The 20,549-nt window shown below is 55.3% G+C and overlaps 1 protein-coding gene across 1 annotated transcript in view; it reads left to right on the forward strand.

Annotated features, from left to right (window-relative positions):
• WNK2 (WNK lysine deficient protein kinase 2) overlaps window positions 1-20,549 on the forward strand; it is a 142,367-nt gene that overhangs the window by 116,448 nt on the left and 5,370 nt on the right. Inside the window, exons 25-30 of the mRNA XM_011927527.1 lie at window positions 76-764; window positions 4,781-4,995; window positions 5,997-6,188; window positions 6,981-7,079; window positions 13,664-13,708; window positions 15,188-15,444. Of these exons, the coding sequence (XP_011782917.1) occupies window positions 76-764; window positions 4,781-4,995; window positions 5,997-6,188; window positions 6,981-7,079; window positions 13,664-13,708; window positions 15,188-15,444 (1,497 nt within the window). The remainder of the gene's footprint in view (window positions 1-75; window positions 765-4,780; window positions 4,996-5,996; window positions 6,189-6,980; window positions 7,080-13,663; window positions 13,709-15,187; window positions 15,445-20,549) is intronic.

The following is a 20,549-nucleotide window of genomic DNA, read 5'->3' on the forward strand; positions in this document are numbered from 1 at the left end:
CCCCCTGGCTGCTTGGCAGGGTTTGCTCTGTGCTGATGTTCACGTGAAACCTCTTCATCTCCGCTTTTTCCCAAGGATGTACCTGCTTTTGTGAGACCTGCACGCGTGGAGCCCACAGACAGGGATGGTGGAGTCGCTGGAGAAAGCTCAGCAGAGCCCCCTCAAAGTGGTGTGGGCATTTCCACAGCCGGTGGCCAGGCCAGCCACCCCCAGACACTCGGCGCTCGAGCTTCGGGGTCCCCTCAGAAACGTACAGAGCAGCAGGATGTCAGCTCACCAGCCAAGACTGTGGGCCGCTTCTCGGTGGTCAGCACTCAGGATGAGTGGACCCTGGCCTCCCCCCACAGCCTGAGGTACTCCGCCCCTCCCGACGTCTACCTGGACGAGGCCCCCTCCAGCCCCGATGTGAAGCTGGCGGTGCGGCGGGCGCAGACGGCCTCCTCCATCGAGGTCGGCGTGGGCGAGCCTGTGTCCAGCGACTCTGGGGACGAGGGCCCTCGGGCGAGACCCCCGGTGCAGAAACAAGCATCCCTGCCCGGGAGTGGCAGCGTGGCCGGCGACTTCGTGAAGAAGGCCACCGCCTTCCTGCAGAGGCCTTCTCGGGCCGGCTCGCTGGGCCCTGAGACGCCCAGCAGGGCAGGCATGAAGGTCCCCACGATCAGCGTGACCTCCTTCCATTCCCAGTCGTCCTACATCAGCAGTGACAACGACTCGGAGCTCGAGGACGCTGACATCAAGAAGGAGCTGCAGAGTCTGCGGGAGAAGTAGGTCCTGTGGGCGGGAAGCGCCACCCCCTACCCCGGGCCGTGGCACCGCTTCCCGGTTGTGAGGGAACCCTGGCACCGGGGCTGAAGTCCTGGCCAAGCAGCGCCCACTTGGAACTGCCAAGCAGGTGACAAGGGAGTGATGAAGGCTTTTGTTTTTGAGACAGTCTTGCTCTGTCACCCAGCCCAGAGTGCAGTGGTGCAATCTTCACTCGCTGCAACCTCCACCTGCCAGGTTCAGCGATTCTCCTCCCTCAGCCTCCCGAGTAGCTGGGACTACAGGTGCCTGCCACCATGCCTGGTGGATTTTTGTATTTTTAGTAGAGACGGGGTTTCACCATGTTGGTCAGGCTGATCTCAAACTCCTGACCTCAAATGATCCACCTGCCTTGGCCTCCCAAAGTGCTGGGATTTCGGGTGTGAGCCACCAGGCCCAGCCTCCCTGTGGTTTTGAGTAGGCAGTCTCCCACTCAGAGTCCTCCGGGCTGGGCCGGCCACCACCCTGCTGTCTGCCTGGCTTCTGGCTTCTCTGGGTGCCATGCCTCCTGCTGGCCTTGGGAGATGTCTTGGGGGATCACTGAGGCATGTGTCTTCCTCACTCTCTCTGCCTCTCATCTGTCTCCTTCCCTCTTTCTTCTTTTCTCCTTCTCTCTCTCTCCCCCAACTTTCATTCCTTCTCTCCCTGTCTCGCTTCCTCTCACTCTGTCTCTGCCACTCTCTCTATTCCTATATGTCTCTCCTTTCTTTGTCTCTGTCTCTCTCTCTGTCTCTCTCTCCCCCTCTTTCTCTTCCTCTCTCTTTCTCCTTGTCTCTTTCCCTCATCCAGCAAATATTTATTCTGTCTTGCTGCAGCTGGGGGGTTACTGAGATGTCCTTCAGGATGGGAGGGCTGACACCAAATTCACCAGTGCCTGAAGGCACATTTGTAAGTCGTGTCCTGTTGGAAATCACAGGCTTAGGTGGGAGGAGCCATGCACATCTCCTTTTTCTCCTACGAACCCTCTCTACACAGTGTGCACAGGGGCTGACAGACTGTCTGCCCAGGCTGGTGGGGTGGTCAGTGCCGTGCACTGAGGATATAGTGAGTGTCTGTGTGTTCGTGCAGAACTGAGGAGGGAACTGGAGCTGCTGGGAGAGGCAGGAAGCTAGGGATGGGTGGAATCACTGCTGATCTTAGAGGCATCCAGGAAGGTGGCCCCCACTGGCCACATGGCCCAACAGATACTTGGTGGAGGCCAGAGAGTGGATGGGGCCCAAGGTGGGCATGACCTAGAACCTTTTGGGATAGAGGGCAGCAGATCCTGGGCACGTTTGCTCAGCAGGAATGTCACCCTGGAGAGACAGTGGTCAGAGTCAGCAGGAACAAAGGGGAGCTGAGATGTTGCCAAACCACAGCCCAGCTGTGGCTGCTATGAGGAGAGGATTGTAGGGGGCAGGAAGGTGTAGATGTGAAAACACTGGGGAGAGGAGCTGCTGTAGGCCCTGAGAGCCTGTATCCTGGGTGACAGGGGCCAGGAGCCAGAGACAGAGGGTAGAGATAATGGGGTAGGGACTAGAAATGGCAGAAGTGGTTGGGAGCCAGGGGCAGGTGGGGCCTAGGGAACGAGCAGGGAGAGGACCAGAAGGAGAGAGTTCAGGAGCCTAAGAACAGGAAGGTGGATGCTGGGAGGGCCGTGGAGTCCAGGGGGAATTGGGGGCTATTTAGGAGAGGGTGGGGTAAATTTTCAGCCTCAACTGGGAATTGAGGTGACTTGGCATCTGATAGGCAGTAGCCAGCAGCTCCCCAACCTTACTTTCGTTTGAACCCTCTGAATACCGAGGTGCCTGTGCTTCACTGCAGCATTTCTGCCATGAGCATTGGGGTTTCCTAGGACTCCAGGAACCCTGTGCTGAGCCCAGGCTGTGCTTTCAGACGTCCCAGGCTGCAGGGCTCTGTGGTGAGCTGCCCAGGGGCAGCTTGGAGCAGTCCAGGGCACCCCCAGTGTGGGAGCCACATTGCAGTCTGGGACCGTGGGAGCTGGGCCATGTGGGTGCAGCCTCGGAGCAGAGCCACCAGCCTGGATCAGCTCCAGCCTGCATAAGACGCTTCCCTGCCCATGCAGCCATTCCCCAACCCTGGGGCAGTCAGCACTCTCTTGAAATAGTACTGCCTTCCAGAAGATCATCTGGCGCTGTGTCTCCCTGGTGTTTGTAGGGAGAAAGCCGTTTGGAGTTTTGTTTTTATTTATTTCTTTTTTCTAGTAGAGGAAGTCATTAAAAGAAAAAAAAAAAAAAAAGCCTATGTGGCAGGTGTTGAAATTCAGGAGTAAAATAGAACTTGTTTCCTCATTTCCGACCTTGTGAACTACCTGTTTTCCTTGTCATCAAAGGAAGAGGAGGGGCACTTGGGGTGAAGGCAAAGGGTTTACAGGCCTCCAGCCAGGGCCCCTGCGGTGGCCTTGGACCTTGCAGAAGCTCAGGGCACTGTGATGCAGCAGGGAGGCCCAGCTCCTCCCCTCCCCATCCTCTCCTCTCCATCCTCCCCTCACCCTCCTCCCCTCACCTTCCTCCTCTCACCCTCCTCCCCTCACCTTTCTTCCCTTATCTTCCTCCCCCTCCATCCTCCCCTTACCTTCCTCCCCTCTCCATCCTCCCCTCACCTTCCTCCTTTCTCCATCTTCCCCTTACTTTCCTCCCCTCTCCTTTCTCAACTCACTTTCCTCCTCTCTCCAACCTTCCCTCATCTTCCTCCCCTCTCCATTCTCCCCTCACCTTCCTCCCCTCTGTATCCTCCCCTCACCCTCCTCCACCACCATCCTCCTCGCCTTCCTCTCCTCTCCATCCTCCCCTCATCTTTCTCCCCTCTTCATCCTCCCCTCATCTTCCTCCCCTCACCTTCCTCCCCCTCCACCCTCTGCTCATCTTCCTCCCCATCCATCCTCCCCTCTCCATCCTTCTCTCACCTTCCTCCCCTCATCTTCCTCCCCCTCCATCCTCCCCTCACCTTCGTTCCCCTCCATCCTCCCCTCACCTTCCTCCCCCTTCATCCTCCCTTCTCCCTCCTCCCCCTTCATCCTCCCTTCTCCCTCCTCCATCTTCTCGTCCCCCTCCTTCCCCTCCATCCTCCCCTTTCTATCCTCCCCTCACCTTCCTCCCCTTGGCCTCCTCCCCTCACTTTTCTCCCCTCTCCATGCTCTCCTCTCCATCCTCCCCTCATCTTTCCCCTTAATCCTCCTTTCTCCACCATTCCCTCTCCATCCTCCCCTCACCTTCTTTCCCTTCCATCCTCCCCTCAACCTTCCTCCCCTCTCCATCCTCCCTCACCTTCCTCCCCTCTCCATTCTCCCCTCACCTTCCTCCCTCCATCCTCCTCTTCCTCCCCACACCTTCCTCCTCCTCCTCTATCCTCCCTTCTCCGTCCTCCCCTCTGCATCCTTCCCTCACCTTCCTCCCCCTCCATCCTTCCCTCACCTTCCTCCCCTCTCCATTCTTCCCTCACCTTCCTCCCCTTGGCCTCCTCCCCTCCGCATCCTCTCTTCGGCCTACTCCCCTCCCCATTCTACCCCCCTACCTTCTTCCCCTCTGTTTCCTCCCCTTTGCATCCCTTGGCCTTCCACTCTCTGTTTCCCCCATGGAGGAAGTAACACACATTTGCCTGATAAACAGAGGCAGTCTCTGGTGCCTGGCACCTGCTGGTTTCCCCTCACCTGTGTTCATGTTTGGGACTTTCATTGTAAGTATCAATGTAAGCATTTTGAGTCTAGGTATTTGCAAGTTTGAGGCTCCTTAGTCTGGCCCGTGCCGTTGGGCACATCGATGCCAGAGGCCCCCCACCTTGGCACCTCCCCATTTAGATATGAACAAACAGTGTCATTTTACAGCCCCTATGTGGCGCTTTGAGTGGTCCAGGCCAAGGCACAGGTGGGGCGCCCACCCTGCACCCCATGTTCTCCCACGGCGCCTCCCTCCTGGAGGGGCTGGCAGTATTGGAAACACCAAGGAAACCCAGCGGCGCTCTCTCCTGTCCCCTCCTGCAGGCACCTGAAGGAGATCTCTGAGCTGCAGAGCCAGCAGAAGCAGGAGATCGAGGCTCTGTACCGCCGCCTGGGCAAGCCACTGCCCCCCAACGTGGGCTTCTTCCACACGGCACCCCCCACTGGCCGCCGGAGGAAAACCAGCAAGAGCAAGCTGAAGGCGGGCAAGCTGCTGAACCCCCTGGTGCGGCAGCTCAAGGTCGTGGCCTCCAGCACAGGTCGGCCTCCGGGCGCAGGGCTGGGATGGGAGCGGGCCTGGGGACCCCTGAGTGAGCCTGGGAGGTAGGCTCCGTGCAGGTGTGATGCCCTCAGACCTCGAAGACCACTCGGGGTTGTCTCCTTACTGAATCTCCTTCCCCTGGAGCAGGGGAGTCATTGCAGCATGAAAGCAGTCCTGGTCCTCTGTCCTCACGCAGAGAGAGGCAAGGTCCGTGAGCGGGCAGGGGCTGCTCAGCGCCGGGCCTGAGCCCCTCGGCTGCAGGCTGTGCCAGGGAAGCTCAGGCTGCCCTCCCTCACCTGCTCCTCTGCAGGGCACTGTGTGGACGGATGGCGGCTGCTTCCTTTGACCCATTTCTCGGGTGTGTGCCAGCCGGGCAGCTGTCGTTAGGGGCCGGGAGGACGGGAGGACGGAGATGATCTCCCAGTCTTGTTAAAGGTGACACCTAGTCATGGAGTGGCACTGTCCTGGCCCCGGGCAGTCACCAGCCCACATCCCTGCATGTCAGGGCTTCCTGAGGCCTCCTGAGCAGCAGCGCAGCCTGCTTGCTGGTCGAGAGCCCTGGCACTGTGGGCTGGAGCCCCTGTGAGCCCAAGTCCCCAAGCATGCCAGGCAAGCCACCGTAAGCTCACTCTAAGCCCACAATCTCTGGGGTACACATCCATGGGTTACACCCATTACACGAATTCAGACACAGCTCCCAGAGCTAAGGGAAGACTGAGATGAGAAGTACACAGGCCACTCTGTGCCTGGGTGTGTCTTCTGTCACTGTATTTGCTCAACACAAGTCCAGCACGGTAGTGGGGGCTGGTAGAGACTGGGCACTTTCTTTGCTCTTCCCCATCACTCCTGTGTGGGAGATGTGGCCATGTGCCTGTGGTCTGCAGGAGATGTGAGCTTCCCCAAGGTCACCCAGCAACGAGCAGGCAGAACAGACTCAATCCACACAGCCCCGACCCGGCGGGCCTCATCGTGCCTGTCGCCTCTTCTCCCCCCGCCCAGGTCACTTGGCTGACTCCAGCAGAGGCCCTCCCGCTAAGGACCCTGCCCAAGCCAGTGCGGGGCTCACTGCAGACAGCACGGGCCTGAGCGGGAAGGCAGTGCAGACCCAGCAGCCCTGCTCCGTCCGGGCCTCCCTGTCTTCGGACATCTGCTCCGGCTTAGCCAGTGATGGAGGCGGAGCGCGTGGCCAAGGTGATTTCCAGCTTGCCTGTCTCCGAGCATGTGCTAGCCACGTAGGGCCTCAGTGGTGTCCCCAGGAGCACGCCCGTATTGTGTAGAGGGGTTGCGAGCTGTGGCAGAGGCTGCTGAGAGGCTTCTTTTAAAAAGGAGAAAAAAAAAAAAAAAAGACGTAGTCTGTGGATGACAGGAGCGGAGCTGTCCCAACCACCACCAAGTCTTGCTTGTCAGCAGCTCGGGGGAGGTGATGCTTGGCTAGAGCGGACCTTGGGGAAGTGGTTAGGACTGGGGAGGGCAGGGGACCTGGCATCCGGCCGTGTGCTCCGGCGCCAGTTCCCAGCACTGGCTGCCCAACCCCCACCCCCACAGCGGAGCCAGATGGTGCTAAACACCGGGTCCTTCCAAAGTCCAGAGGGCCGGCTGGGGGGACCAGGGCACAGCTTTCGAGCTGGGAGTTTGGCCTTGAGGAGGAAATTCTCTCGTCAACGCTGCGTGGACAGCAGCAGCTGCTCAATAAGGTGCTCTCCTGTCCTCACCATCTCTGTCCAGAGAAATCATGGTGACCATGAAGCCGCCCCGCCCCGCCCACCCCACCCTGCCCGCCCCTCTCCGGGCTGCTTCTCTTCTGCTCTCCCGCTGCCTCCTTCCCATTACATGGTCAGTGGCTTTGGTGCTCCGGGCTGGGCTAGATGGAGCCGTGGATGTTAAGTGACGAGGCTGGTGTGGCTGTTGGTGTGGAGGAGGAATCGCAGCAACCTGTACTTGATGAGTGTCTCTTTGTTTTCTTCCCTTTATATTCATTTGCAGGCTGGACGGTTTACCACCCAACGTCTGAGAGAGTGGCCTATAAGTCTAGTAGCAAACCTCGTGCTCGATTCCTCAGTGGACCCGTATCTGTGTCCATCTGTCTGTATTTGTTCTTTTGTATTTTATCACCTCCTGGCCCTTGGTTTTCTCCCCCGACCCCCTCCCTGTCTTCATTACCTTTCATACATTTCATAGGAGGCCTCCCCCACCCCATTGAAGTCACCTATTGAATCTCAAAGTGGAACCCCACGAGTCGGTCCCCGGAGCGGCGGCTGCCCGCGCCTACCCCGCAGCCCCACACAGCACGTGTGCATGCTCATGGCTGGTGCCTGGGCACGGAAAGCATGTGCAGCGGCTGGCCTGCCTTCCGCCCCGGGCACCTCTGCCCAGATGGTCTGGGGCCCTTTGCATTTTTTTCGTCACCTCATTTATTTAATTTTTTTTATGTTGGATGTGGTTTTTTTTTTCTGTTGCAATTGTGGCAAATATACATGTCCGCTGTCCCCAGTTCCAGCGACAACAAAAAGACAACCCCAACCTCTTCCAGATGCACAGTGTGTGTCACGCGTGTCTGGACTGTGAAGACATGCACATAGTGAGCCTATACGGTTCTAAAGGTCACTGGACGGCGTGGTTTCTGTACCAGGGCCAAATCCCAGCACCCAGTACCCTGCATACCCACCGCCCCGCGCCCTGCATGTGGAAATGCTGAGAGAACGTGCTCCAGTTCGGGCCTCCCCAGCCCCTCCCCACTGGAAGGGCAGGTCTGGTCCCCTCTGTCATTGCTCCTCACCCACCGCTGTCTCCAACCCAAAATAGGAGTGACGGCCTCCTGGGCAGCTCTTCTTTGGAGCATGCATCCTGCCTGGCCGGCTCCTTCCCTTCCTCCAGCCAGTGGGAGCACTTTAGTTGCTGTATTTTCCTGTGACCTCCCGTGACCACAGGGATGAAGTCAATGACGCAGTTCCTCCAATGGCTGCTAAAGCCAAAACCCAGCCCAGCCTTGCTCAGATCCCCTGGAACACAGTTAGTGCCCAGGAACTCCATCTCCAGGGAAGGCTCGGCCTGCCTGGGGCCGTCCCAAAGCAGGCAGTTTGTTTTTCACCCTCAGGACAATCGGCCAGTGAACTAAAAGCTGTGAGATTTTTAGGCTTTTGTCTTTTTAAGAGGAAAATTAAGCTTTTTAACAATTGGATCGGATATGCTGGTTTGGGGCACGTGACTTTTTGCTTGTACAATAAAGATACATTGTACTTGTTGCGAGCCAGAGGCCATGCCCGTGGGAGGCGTCCACTGCCATCCGCCCACTCCATCAGAGGTCCACGTGGGTCATCATTCTCCAGCAGGCAGGTCGAGGACACAAGGGCCATGTAGAAATGCCAGGGCCTTCCCAGGGCTTCCCGTTCGTCTGTTTAACAGGCCGCTCTGTTTCGGCCACCGTGTTGTCTGGGCTGTTAGTCTGTGGGTCTGGGCGGCCTGGTGTCTGGTGAGTTGCTGAGTGGAGTCTGGAGAGGGGTGGGCGCGTCCCCCCACACCCCTGCGTCTCTGGGTCCTCTTACGGCAGCCAGCCGTGGTTCCTTCTCCGCAGCCGGTTCCCGGCCCTGCTGGCCTTGTGCCTCACTTGCTGCTCCTCTTCCGGCTCCTGCGTGTGTGGCTCGATCTGGGGCTGTCACTGGGGGCGAGGGCACCTGGGAGACTCAGTGCAGGGCGTTGCTGTGGGGTGCGGCACCTACCCAGGCCCCACTTCCACCCCCACGCTGTGTTTTGTGGTATTGCTCGTTTTCGCAGCTTCGCCCCCATCAGGCAAGGCTTGGCCTTAGTCTTTTTGGGTCGTAATGTCTCCCCCAGTCCCCCGACACTCGGAAGTTGCTGGCCACGGAGAGCCCAGGCGGGTCCCTGCCCTGGGCGCCTCAAGCCCTGTCTGGATCAGCTCCAGGCCTCTGAAGTCTCTGCCACGCTACTGGGACGTGGCTGGGAAGGGCCCCTCCTGTCTCTGTACCCCTGGGCTGTGGAGGCTGGACTTCTTGTTGAGCCATCCACTGGCACATCTGCTGCTCCTGGGTAACCCACAGGGCAGCCCAAAAGAGAAGGGAGAGCTGTGGGGTCTGTGAGGAGACCAAGCACCTCCAGGGGAACGACTGCAGGGGTGGGGGCAGCCCTCTGAGCGCTGAGAGGCTGAGGACTTGGGCGGAGGCCGTGGGATTGCGCCAGGCTTGGAGGCCAGGAGGGAGGGATGCAGGCAGGGGTAGTGTGAGCAGATGGGCAGGAAGACGCTGAGGTGGGTGCATGGAAGACGCCGAGGGGTCGGGGGTTGCGCTGCAAGTAGAGGAGGAGCGGGGTGGATGCCAAGGCGCGGCTAGGGAGGGGTAGCCTGCCCAGCCGGCGCTCCCTGGGGCCTAGGGAGAGCTTTCAGCTCACTCTCCTGGTGTGGGGCACCCCACTTCCTGGAAGAGAAAGTTCCAGGAAAACAGAATGTGTTAAACTTTGAAGTATAGAAGGATCCTGGCCTCTGTGAAGATCAGAGAAGATGAAACGGCCCCAGGCAGGGTGGGTTGAGGCCAGGCCAGAGGGTGGGCTGGGGGTGCCCAGGTGGCTGTGCCCAGGGATAGAGCAGGGCAGTGCAGCAGGCACCTCCAGAGGCCTGAGCTGGCTCGAGGTGCAGGACAGGGAATACAGCAGTGGACGCTGGGAGCAGCAGGTGGACAGAGCTCTAGGGAGTGCAGGGCCCCTGCTTGGAACCCCTACGAGCTGGGCCCCTTGGCACAGACCTGTCACCCAGCTTGCAGACGCCCCCTTGTGGTCAGCAGATGCTCTGGGGAGCTCACGTGACCCAGTGCCCCAGAGCACTTTTTTTTTTTTTTTTTTTTTTTTTTTTGAGACAAAGTCTCGCTCTGTTACCCAGACTGGAGTGCAGTGGCGAGATCTCAGCTCACTGCAACCTCCGCCTCCCTGGCTCAAGCAATCCTCCCACCTCAGCCTCCCAACCACAGATCTGCACTACCACACCCAGCTACTTTTATTTTGTATTTTTAGTAGAGACAGGGTCTCACCATATTGCCTAGGCTGGTCTAGACCTCCTGGGCTCAAGTGATCCACCCACATTGGTCTCCCAAAGTGCCAGGATTATAGGCGTGAGCCACCTCACCTGGCCCAGTGCATTCTAAGGGATGTTGCCCTTGGTGACGGGGAGGAGGGTCAGGTGCAGATGCTGAGATGGCACCTCTGGTCATGGTTCTGTTGGTTCTGCTGGTTAGAAACGGGTCCTTCTGGATCCTCCCACCTGACTGGGCAGGTGCTGGCACCCTGTGGGCCTTTCTCTCTGCACGCTAGAGCCATGGGATTTCTCTTTGGGGTTTCTCCATGTTGGCTGTTGGCTGCAGCATGTTTGGCTCAGACACCCTCCGGTGTCACTGCACGGCCCCTTCTAGGCCGTCTCCCACCGTGGAATGCTTTCATCCCTCCCGGGGGGGAGAGAGTGTGTGCTCAGCGAGCCCCTTTGCAGCAGGTGTTCAGGCGGCCTCAGGGTAGAGGGCATCCAGAGAGGAGGGCCCCCACCCTGCACTGCGCCCACCAGGCCCTGACCTCTGCAGCCAGTGTGCTCAGTGCTGCGTACCACTGGGGGCTGTCTGTGGAGCAGGCCTGTGTGTGACGGGGCCTAGTGCAGCGTGGGGTCATTTAGCTCAGGGCAACATGAAAACAGCCTCAGGTCTCCCTGGGCAGAGCCAAGGCGGATCCTGCTTCCCAGTGCATGCTTTGTAGACAGTTTTTGGCTCAAGAACATGGTTGTTTAATACGTAGACACCCTAAAAGGGGTTTCGTCCCTGGATGCCCGTTTTTCTCTTGTGAAAAAGGAGCCGGTGCTGACTGTGGCAGGGGCTGACCCAGCTGAGGGCGCGTGGGAGGTTGTGGGGGGCTGAGGTGAAGCCACCAGGGCGCCCGTGACAGGAGGTGAGCTGCCCTGGCTGTCCCGTGGGCTGCTGGGCGGTATTGAGCCCTGTGAGGTGAAAAGCGAGTGTGACAGGTTGCTCAGGGGCTGACCACTTTTTAGGCCCCCTGTCCCAGGCACACACCCTCAGTTTGAATCCTTCATGGTTGAGACGTCTTCTTGGCCACAGGCTGAGGGTCTGGACGGGGCAGGTGCTCGGGCCACCCAGAGGCCAGGGCCGTTGACCCGAGAGCAGGCTGTTTCTGTGCCAGAGCGAATCAGGGCTGGAGTGGGGAGGGAGCCTCCGCGTGTGCCTCGGGGGCTTCAGCCGATGTCGGCTGCACAAAAGCAGGAGATGCCAAGTCCAAGAGCTGGCCCTCCTGTCTTCCTGTGTGCTGCCACTTTTACATTCCGGGAAGAAAGCAGCGGATCTCCTAACAGCTGGGATGAGGCCGCCAAGCCCCCGCCCCAGCACCACTGAGCAGTCCAGGGCCTTGGCGCTGCCTCTTCCTGGGCCTGGCTAGGGACGGAAGCCCCACAGGGAGACGGAGGTGGGCCTGGCGTCAATCAGCAGCCTCCTGAAAGTTTCCTTTGTTCTCCCATTGCTGCCTTATGGACAGGAGGTGGGGGTGCTTGTCCTGGCATAGAGTGAGTGGCAGGGGGCCAGGTGGGGGCTGTCTTCGGGTGCCATCTGCATGGTGGGCAAGTGAGGGGCAGGGCCCAATGCAGGCTGAGGCTCTGGAGAGGTGGACTAAGGAGCCACCTAAGGATGGGCAGGGCTGTCCAGAGTGTGGAGAGGTCTCTGCCCCAGTCCAGTTGTCTGCAGTGAGTGGCCTTGAAAGGCTGGCACCCATCAGTTTGTCCGGAGGTCTAGGAGCCGTCTGCACACTGGTCACTGGGGCCCAAGTTTAGGAAGGGCCCATGGAGGCCTCCGTGGGCCAGGGTTGCTCCCTGGCTCTGAGCGGGTACGGTGTCCTCCACACACTCCAGACCCCGGGTTCCCAGGGCGGTGAGTCAGTCCCAGCTCTGATCGCAGGTCCAGGCTCCCTCTGGTGGTTCCCAGCCGGCAGCCGGCCTGTCTGGTGTTCTTCCTAGCATGGCAACAGCCAGGGATTAGCCCTGAATGTAGAGTTCCAGCCACACCAAGAGCTACCAGATCGGCACAGAGCAGCTTTTTGAAGCACCTGGCTTAGGGCCATCTACATGGGACCATGGGCTACAGCCCCCCACAAAGCCTGCCAGGGAAACTGGTGCTCACCCAGTGCCCGTACACATTGGATCCCCCCTAGCTGCACCACAGACTTCAGGGGCCCCTCCTGCGCTACAGAAAACCAGCCATACCTCCCCTGCAAACTTCAGTGAGCCATCGAGGGGTGTCAACTCTGTGTTCCTGGCAGGGTTTCATCTCAGAACGGAGCAGCCAGGGAACAGCCCTTCGGAGCTGCTCACCCAGAGCCTACTGGTCTGAATCCCTCCCGCTGGGCTCCCTCCTTTTTATTTGAACAGGAAAGTCTGCAACAGAACGCCACCTCACCTTTCTTTCCCCACACTAACTCAGGAACAGACAGAGTGGACTAAAAATACTCAGCTGAGCTAGGTTTCCAAGTCCAGGACGCACAGCTCAGGTCGAGCTCAGGCCGAGGAGCTGGACAACAGGTTGCCCACTGTGCCCCGAGGCGGGAGGCAGGGGCCTTCTGGAGAAGGCAGGCAGACGTTGCCAGGTTTTCTGAGTCCCTGGAAGATCAGAGTTGCTCCTTTTTCGGTCTCTCGGGAACAGCTCCCTGCTGGGGAGGGAGTGTGCTCCTGGCAGGGGGTCGTGGGCTGGAGTGTAGACAGAGCCTGCGTGCTAGCGTGGCTTTGCTGAGTGACCTTGGGGAAGTCTGAGCCTGCTCTTGCCCGTCCCAGCTCTGCCTGCCCATAAGGATAAGCGGGGATGGCCGCGCCTTCCGGCCCAGCCTGCCCTGGGGACCTTGTCTGTCCCCACCAGGCTGGGCACTGACCGGCTAGGACGTTGCATTCAGTGTACACCAGGTGGCCTCTGGGTAGTTGGGACCAGTCAGTTTAGAGACGGTCCCAATTACAAGGAGGCCAGAAGTGTTCCAGGCTGAGGCCTTGCCCTACCCCTTGTGGATACTGACTTCTAACGAGGCGGCAGTGTCCCCAGACACTGGGGTCAGTCCCTAGATAGAAACCCTCGGGTCCTCTACTCAACGCCTGCCGCTGACCTCATCACCTGAGGCAGCCATCTGAGATCCAGACTTGGCCTCCAACCTGCGAAACAATGTATCTTTTTGCACTTGGAAAACCTCTGATGGGCTTCGGCGGCCAAGCCCAGCCGTGCCCGGCCCCATTCCAGAGCTCCCGTGGCCGACTCTCAGCAGGGTGTCCTGCCTCCGTCAGTGGGGCTCCCAGAAGCCTGATGTTTGAAAGCCAAGCGGTGTGCTTTGCTTTTTTTCTTTTTCTTTTTTCTTTCTCTTTTACTTTTCTTTGAATATGCTTCTAGAGACAAACACTTCTCCCTGAAGCTTGGGGGCTTGGCCCTGGCACCTCTGCCCCCTCGGCGAAGCTCGCGGGAGCCTGCACCCTCTCTCCGGGGGCTGCCCCGTTTCCCCCGGCCGGGTCGGCCCTCTCTCTGAACTGCTGCCTGTGTCTGCCCCTCCCTGCACACTGACGACTTTTGCTTAGTGTGGTAGCATGTCCCGGTGTGTGCTGTTCTGCCTAACTCTGTGGTCTTGTGTCGTTTCTTTTTCCCTTGCAGGGTCTGCCCTGAAGCGTCTCTGCCTAGGCAAAGAACACAGCAGTAGTAATTATCCGGGTTTTTACCCCCTTTGTCCTCTCTCATCGCATGGGCTTTCTCGTGGCTAGTACACATCAGGGTTCCCGCGGCTGGGCGGCGTGGGCCTGCCCTGTGCCTGCCCCGCGCCTGCTCCGTGCCTCTCGGCCAGGCGCGGCTTCGCTTCCGCCTGGCGGGATCGCTGCCCTCGGCTCCCCCGTGTGTCTCCGTGGCGCCTAGAGTTTGTGCGGTCTCGCCAGTTCACATCTAACGGGCTTATCCTTCCCCGGAACACCCGCAAATTGCCAATCATTAATTGGCTCCTTTTCCAAAACCGTAGGAATGAGTATTTCCTTGAAGTCCTAAAGATGAGTGCCTCCCCACGAGGAGAGATGCCAGGACTGAGTGGGTATTAGTCTCCCTGGGCCACTCACCTCCCTCTCTCTCATCTTTCTCTCTTGAAAAAAATTTTTTTTCTTTTCTGGCTGAACTTTTCATGTAGGAATAGCTCCATGTGTGTCCAATCTCATCACTAATTTTTAATTGTCTGTGTCTGTGCTTTTTCATTGCTAGCCACTAAAGTCCACTACATTTTGGGACAGCTTGTTTGAAGAGATGGTCATTAGGTTGTTTTTCTATGCAGAAAATTTTTGAATTGGCTTATTCAAAATTGCCAACCAGAAATTACATGTGTTGCGTGGAAAGGGTATGATTTAAAAATTTTAAAGTCTCATTTATGCTTTGAATGAAGCAGCCGAGTGCTCTGGTGTGCTAACAGTCAGCAGAGCGGCTCCCAGCTCCCTCCTGCAGCAGGGCGTTGGCCGCAGCCCATGGCAGGAGCTGGTGGGGCCTCATCAGGCAGCCCCAGGCATGGGTACCCTTTATGAATACCTTCCTCTATCGCGCTGGTCAGGACAATTTCTACGTCTGGAATTCCAAACAACCAGACCATTAAAATTCATGGGAATGCAAGTCAGGCAGCCCTGGCAGGCATTTTCCCGCGGGCCAGGGGGCCGCCTGCAGGCCAGCCAGCCGCGTGCTGAGCGCTCACACAGTACTCCACCGCCCCCGCGTCCTCATGTTACGGCTGAGGATGCACAGGCCAGAGAGAGCCCGAGGAACCTGACTCTAGGCACCGTGACGCCGAAGCCCAGTGTGTCTGGCTGTGCCAGGAGTTTCCTGAGCTCTCTCACACGTGAGTCTGGGGACGGGCAGCGGTGGGCACAGAGTGGATGCTGAGCAGAGGCTGCCGGCTGCTGCAGGGTCCTGTCCCCTGGCCTGGCTTCTGAGGTGGGTGATGGCCACATGGCACAGCCCATGGAAATGCCCCACCGTGTCTGACCCTGGGCAGCCAGGCCCCTTAGTCTGACCGCCTCTTGAAGCAAGGTGCTGCCTGGCCCAAGTGAGACCATTGTCTCAGCTGTCACGTAAGAACGAATGCGGCCAGCCCACTGGGGGCCTGGGCGCATGTGTGGCATCACCAATCCTGGCCTGTGTGTGACTCCCCAGGGTCCTCCACCAGCAGCCTGGCCCCAGGCCCTGAGCCAGGCCCCCAGCCCGCCCTGCACGTCCAGGCGCAGGTGAACAACAGCAACAACAAGAAGGGCACCTTCACGGACGACCTGCACAAGCTGGTGGACGAGTGGACGAGCAAGACGGTGGGGGCCGCACAGCTGAAGCCCACACTCAACCAGCTGAAGCAGACCCAGAAGCTGCAGGACATGGAGGCCCAGGCAGGCTGGGCTGCCCCTGGCGAGGCGCGGGCTGTGAGTGCGGGGCGGGCGGGGCGGGTGCTCCTGGGGTGGGGTAGCCTTGCCTCCAGCATTTGCTAGTGCCCTGTGTGGCAGAGGGGTGTCTAGTTAAGCTCTTCACTTTCATGATCCGAGTTCATTCTCCCCACAGCCCCAAGAACTAGGCTTCTCCACATTACAGATTGGGAGGTGAGCGACGCGCCCACAGCTCTGCAGCTGGCAGGTGGAAAGGCCAGGCCAGGCCAGGCCGGGGCTGTGACTCCACAGCTCAGATACAGCAGCAGCCCCAGCCTGGGCAGCCCGAGCCCTGCACTCAGAGCAGGTGGCCCCGGTCTTGGCGGACGGGCCCACCTCTGCCTGGGTTCTGTTTGTGCCCAGGCTGGAGACCAGGGCAGCTGTGCATGTCACCCAAGTGACACCAGCCTCGGGCCGTAGCTCACACGCACCTGAGCCAACGTGGGGCAGAAGCGAGGACCTGCTGTCCTAGGTTTCACATCTAACTTGTTCTGATGTCAGCGCGAGTTGGAGAAGCATCTGCTGTTTTCCAGCTTTCTGGAGGGGTTTGTGGAAGACTGGTGTTATTCCTATCTCAGATATTTAGTAAAGGTCATTTGTGAAGCCATCTGGGCTGGAGTTTTGTTTTTGTATGTTTTAGCGTGGGATACTTTCCTCTATGATCTTTTACCTTAAAAATTTTCAAACACACAGAAGAGTTGAAAATTCTGCCGTGAACATCCTTAGACCCACTACGTACACTCTCATTGACATTTTTGCTGTATTTATCACACACCTATTCATTCCTTGAGGGTCCAGTTGTTACTATGGATTCCATTTCTTCTAAACTTTTAACAGCATTTGGATTTTCTGTTTCGTTTTGTTAAATTCTGCCTTTCTGGCAATTGGTATCTCTCCTCTAAATTTATCTAAAATTTTAAATTAATTGCCATAACATTATCCATAATAGCTTTATTTTTTTCCATTTGCAGGACTTACAGTGATGTCCTGATTTCATTCCTGATGCTGGCGATTTCTGCCTCCTCTCTCTCTGCCTCCCCTTTGCTCTTTCTCTCTTTGTCTTTATGCAGTCTCCTTAGGGGTGAACATTCTATTAGCCTATTCAGAGAACACATTTTGTGTTGGATAGTCTGTATTGTATGTTTCATTAATTTATTTTCTTATTTCTTGCCTTCTATCTTGGGGTTAATTTTGTTCTGGAAAGTTTCTTAAGACATGTTCATGGATCTCTAGCCTTTCCATGATAACGCAGGCACTCAAGGGTGTCAAGTGCCCACTGATGGTTTTAGCTGCATCCCAAAAGTGTGCAGCTTTTCATTAACTTTTGTTTGAAAATATTTTATAATTTCGGTTGCTATTGGAAGTAAGTGTGGTGGTTAGTTTTCAGATGACCTTTTGTCAGCGTGTTTTCTTGTGGCTGCACTGTGCTAGGAGAGCCGACTCGGTGCTTTTGGTCCGTGGAGATCTTCCGGGACTGGCTCTTGACCCGGCTGTCAGTCTTTGTTGCTGTTCCAGATGCTGACGCCGAATCTGTTTCCTTCTCTCCACATCCACACTCCCAAGCTCGTTCTGAACCACTGCAGGGTCCTCTCGACAGGTACACCTCCGCCAGTCTGAGTCCTCAAACTTATTCTCAGTGGAACCCCATTATTCTAGGACCAAGTCAGGAATCCTGAACATGGCCTCACAGCTCTGTGAGGCTGCACCTGGAGCCTGGGCAGGCTCATCTCTGCTGCCTGGGCTCCAGCTATATCGGCGTTCAGGATTAGCAGAGCTAACTGTTGTTCAGATGTTCTGGATTCTTTTTAAGTATAAGGGTTTTTTTAACTATTATTTTTGTCATGGCAAAAAAATATAGAACACAAAATTTACCATTTTACCCATTTTCAAACATACAGTTCAGTGGCATGAAGTACATTTAGAGCACTGTGCAACCATCGCCATCCGTCCACTGAACCTTTTCATCTTCCCCAAGGAAACTCTGTCCCCATTAAACACGAGTTCCCCAGCCCTCTCTCTGGCACCTCTGGTTTCCCAGGCCCTCGTAGCCTCTATCCTTCCTTCTGTCTCTATGACTTTGACAACTCTAAGTACCTCATATAAATGGAATCATACAGTATGTGTATGATTGGTGAATGGTTTATTTCATTTGATACAATGTTTTCAAGGTGCATCCATGTTGTAGTATGTATCAGAACTTTTTAAAATCAGCCAGGCGTGGTTGCACATGCCTGTGGTCCCAGCCACCCGGGAGGCTGAGGTGGGAGGATTGCTGGGAGCCCAGGAGTTCGGGGATGCAGTGAACTATGATCGCACCACTGCACTCCAGCCTGGGTGACAGAGCAAGACCCTGTCTCAAAAATAAATAAATCCAGAACACTGTGCTGCCACCACCACTGTTCATCTCCATCTCTTTTTGTTGTGTGAAACTCTGTACCCATTAAATAATAACTCCCTATTGTCCCTCCTCCAGCCTCTGGCAACTTCCATTCTGCTTCTGGTCTGATTTTGACTCCTCTGTGTACCTCATAGAGTGGAGTCACACAGTATCTGTGTTTTTCCACTGGCTTATTCCACTTAGCAAAATGTCCTGCAAGGACACCCTTGATGACATCCGTGTTGTAGCATGTCCGAATTTCCTTTCCTTTGAAGGCCGAGTGATAGTTCATTGTATCCGTGGACCACATCCATTCTCAGTGGAATCCTGCTATGGGATTGTCTGTCAGTTCTGTCAGTGGACAGTTGGGTGCCTTCCATCTTTTAGGTGTTATTAATCTGCTGTGAACATAGTATCCCTTCAAGATCCTGCTTTTATCCTTTCGGGTATAAACCCAGAAGTGGAATTGCTGGATCATATGATAATTGTATGATAGTTTTTCGAGGAACTGTTTTCAATCACAGCTATACCATTTGACATTTCCACTAACAGTGCACAAAACTTCCAGTTCTCCACATCTGTGCCAACAGAAGATTTCCTTTCTGGGTTTTTTGTTTTTCTTTTCTTTTTTTTTTTTTTGAGACGGAGTTTTGCTTTTTGGCCCAGGCTGGAGTGCAATGGCACGATCTCGGCTCACTGTAACCTCCACCCCTCAGGTTCAAGCAATTCTCCTGCCTCCCGAGTAGCTGGGATTATAGGTGTCTGCCACCATGGCCAGCTGATTTTTGTATTTTTAGTAGAGACGGGGTTTCACCATGTTGGTCAGGCTGGTCTTGAACTCCTGACCACAAGTGATTCACCCGCTTCAACCTCCCAAAGTGCTGGGATTACAGGCGTGAGCCACTACGCTCGGCCATCCTTTCTGGTTTTTGATGGGAGCCATCCTCTCAGGTGTGAATTGGTATCTTGTGATTTTGCTTTACTTTTGCTTTACATTTGCTTTACATTTGCTTTACATTTTGAGACTCTGTCTCAAAAAAAAAAAAAAGAGTTTTCTGGTTTTTGCTTTGACATTTAGAACTTTGGTCCATTTAGAGTTGATTTTTTTTTCTTCTTCTTTTTTCCTGAGATTGTGTCTCACTCTGTCGCCAGGCTGGAGTGCAGTGGCGCAATCTCAGCTCACCACAACCTCCACCTCCCAGGTTCAAGCAGTTCTCCTGCCTCAGCCTCCCAAGGAACTGGGACTACAGGTGCCAGCCACCACGCCCAGCTAATTTTTTTAGTAGAGACGCGATTTCACCATGTTGGCCAGGATGGTCTCAATCTCTTGACCTCGTGATCCGCCTGCCTCGGCCTCCCAAAGTGCTAGGATAGAGTTGATTTTTGTGAGGCAAGGCAGGGCTCCACCTTCTTTTTTTGGTATATGCATATCCACTTTTCCCCACAGAAGTTGTTGAAAACTGCTTTCCCCCTAGAATGGTCTTGGCCCCCTTGTGGAGAGTCAGTGCAGCGTAAGAGTTAACCTTCATCTCTGGGCTCTCCTCTCCTGTGACTCCCGCAGTGTGTGACTCATCCACCTCATGGTGGACCACAGACCCCTCTGGCTCTGTCCACTCTGCCACCTTTTTCCTGTGTTCCTCACACAGTCATTTCAAGTGTCTCCAGCGTGCTGATTCTTTATTCTGCCTGCTCAGATCTGCCAGTGAACCCCTCTAGTGACTTTGTAAATAAATGTCAGTTACTGTTTTCAGCTCTTCGAGTTCCACTTGGTCCCCTTCATAATTCCTGTCTGTTGATATCCTCCTTGTGTTCCTGTGTGATTTTCCTGACTTCCTGTAGTTCTGTGTCCATGGCTTCCGTGAGTTCTTTAAGCACATTTAGGATATTTGATTTAAAGCCTTTGTTTACTAAGTCCAATGTCTAGGCTTCCTTGGGGATGTTTCTGTCAGTTAAATATTTCCTCTGAATGAATCATACTTTCCTGTTTTATTTTCTTTAGATTTTAGGTCAGTAAATTTTTCTTTGTGTCTAAACTGCTGTTAAACCTATCCATTCAGTTTTTAATTTGGGTTATTGTGTTTTTCACTTGAATTTTTTTTTTTTTTTTTATTAACCACATCTGCCGTATCTTTAAAAAAAAAATGGTTTCTAACTCTCTACCAAAAATCTCTATCTTGTATCTCCTTCACATAATATTTTTTAGTTTTTGTTTGCTCTTTGGCCTAGTTTTTCTTTATATTGCCTTGTCTTTTCTTGTGACTTTTTAAATATTGTGTGTAGAACATTGTAGTTGAAATTTTATTTGCAAAAAAAATTTGAGGTCTAATAGTAGGTTTCTCATTATTGTTTAATTTGCCTTAGAGCACCTTTTCATATTCTTATCAGCCATCTTTTAAAAAGTGACTGGTCAAGGATAGTGACCATTTAAAAGTTGATTTGTTTATCTTTTTATTATTGATTTGTGGGTGTTCATTATATATCTTTTGTCGTATGCAAGGGGACTTCCAAAAGTTCACAGAACAATGAAATTAAAAGATAAATATAAGAAATATATGACTGGCCATGGTAGCTCACACCTGTAATCCCAGCACTTAGAGGCTGAGGTGGGTGGATTGATTGAGTCCAGGAGTTCAAGACCAGCCTTTGCAATACGGCAAAACCCCATCTCTACAAAAAATACAAAAATTAGTTGGGCTGCCGGGTGCGGTGGCTCACGCCTGTAATCCCA

Source organism: Colobus angolensis, unplaced genomic scaffold, assembly GCF_000951035.1.
Source record: "Colobus angolensis palliatus isolate OR3802 unplaced genomic scaffold, Cang.pa_1.0 Scaffold72, whole genome shotgun sequence".
NCBI classification, from domain to species: Eukaryota; Metazoa; Chordata; class Mammalia; order Primates; family Cercopithecidae; genus Colobus; species Colobus angolensis.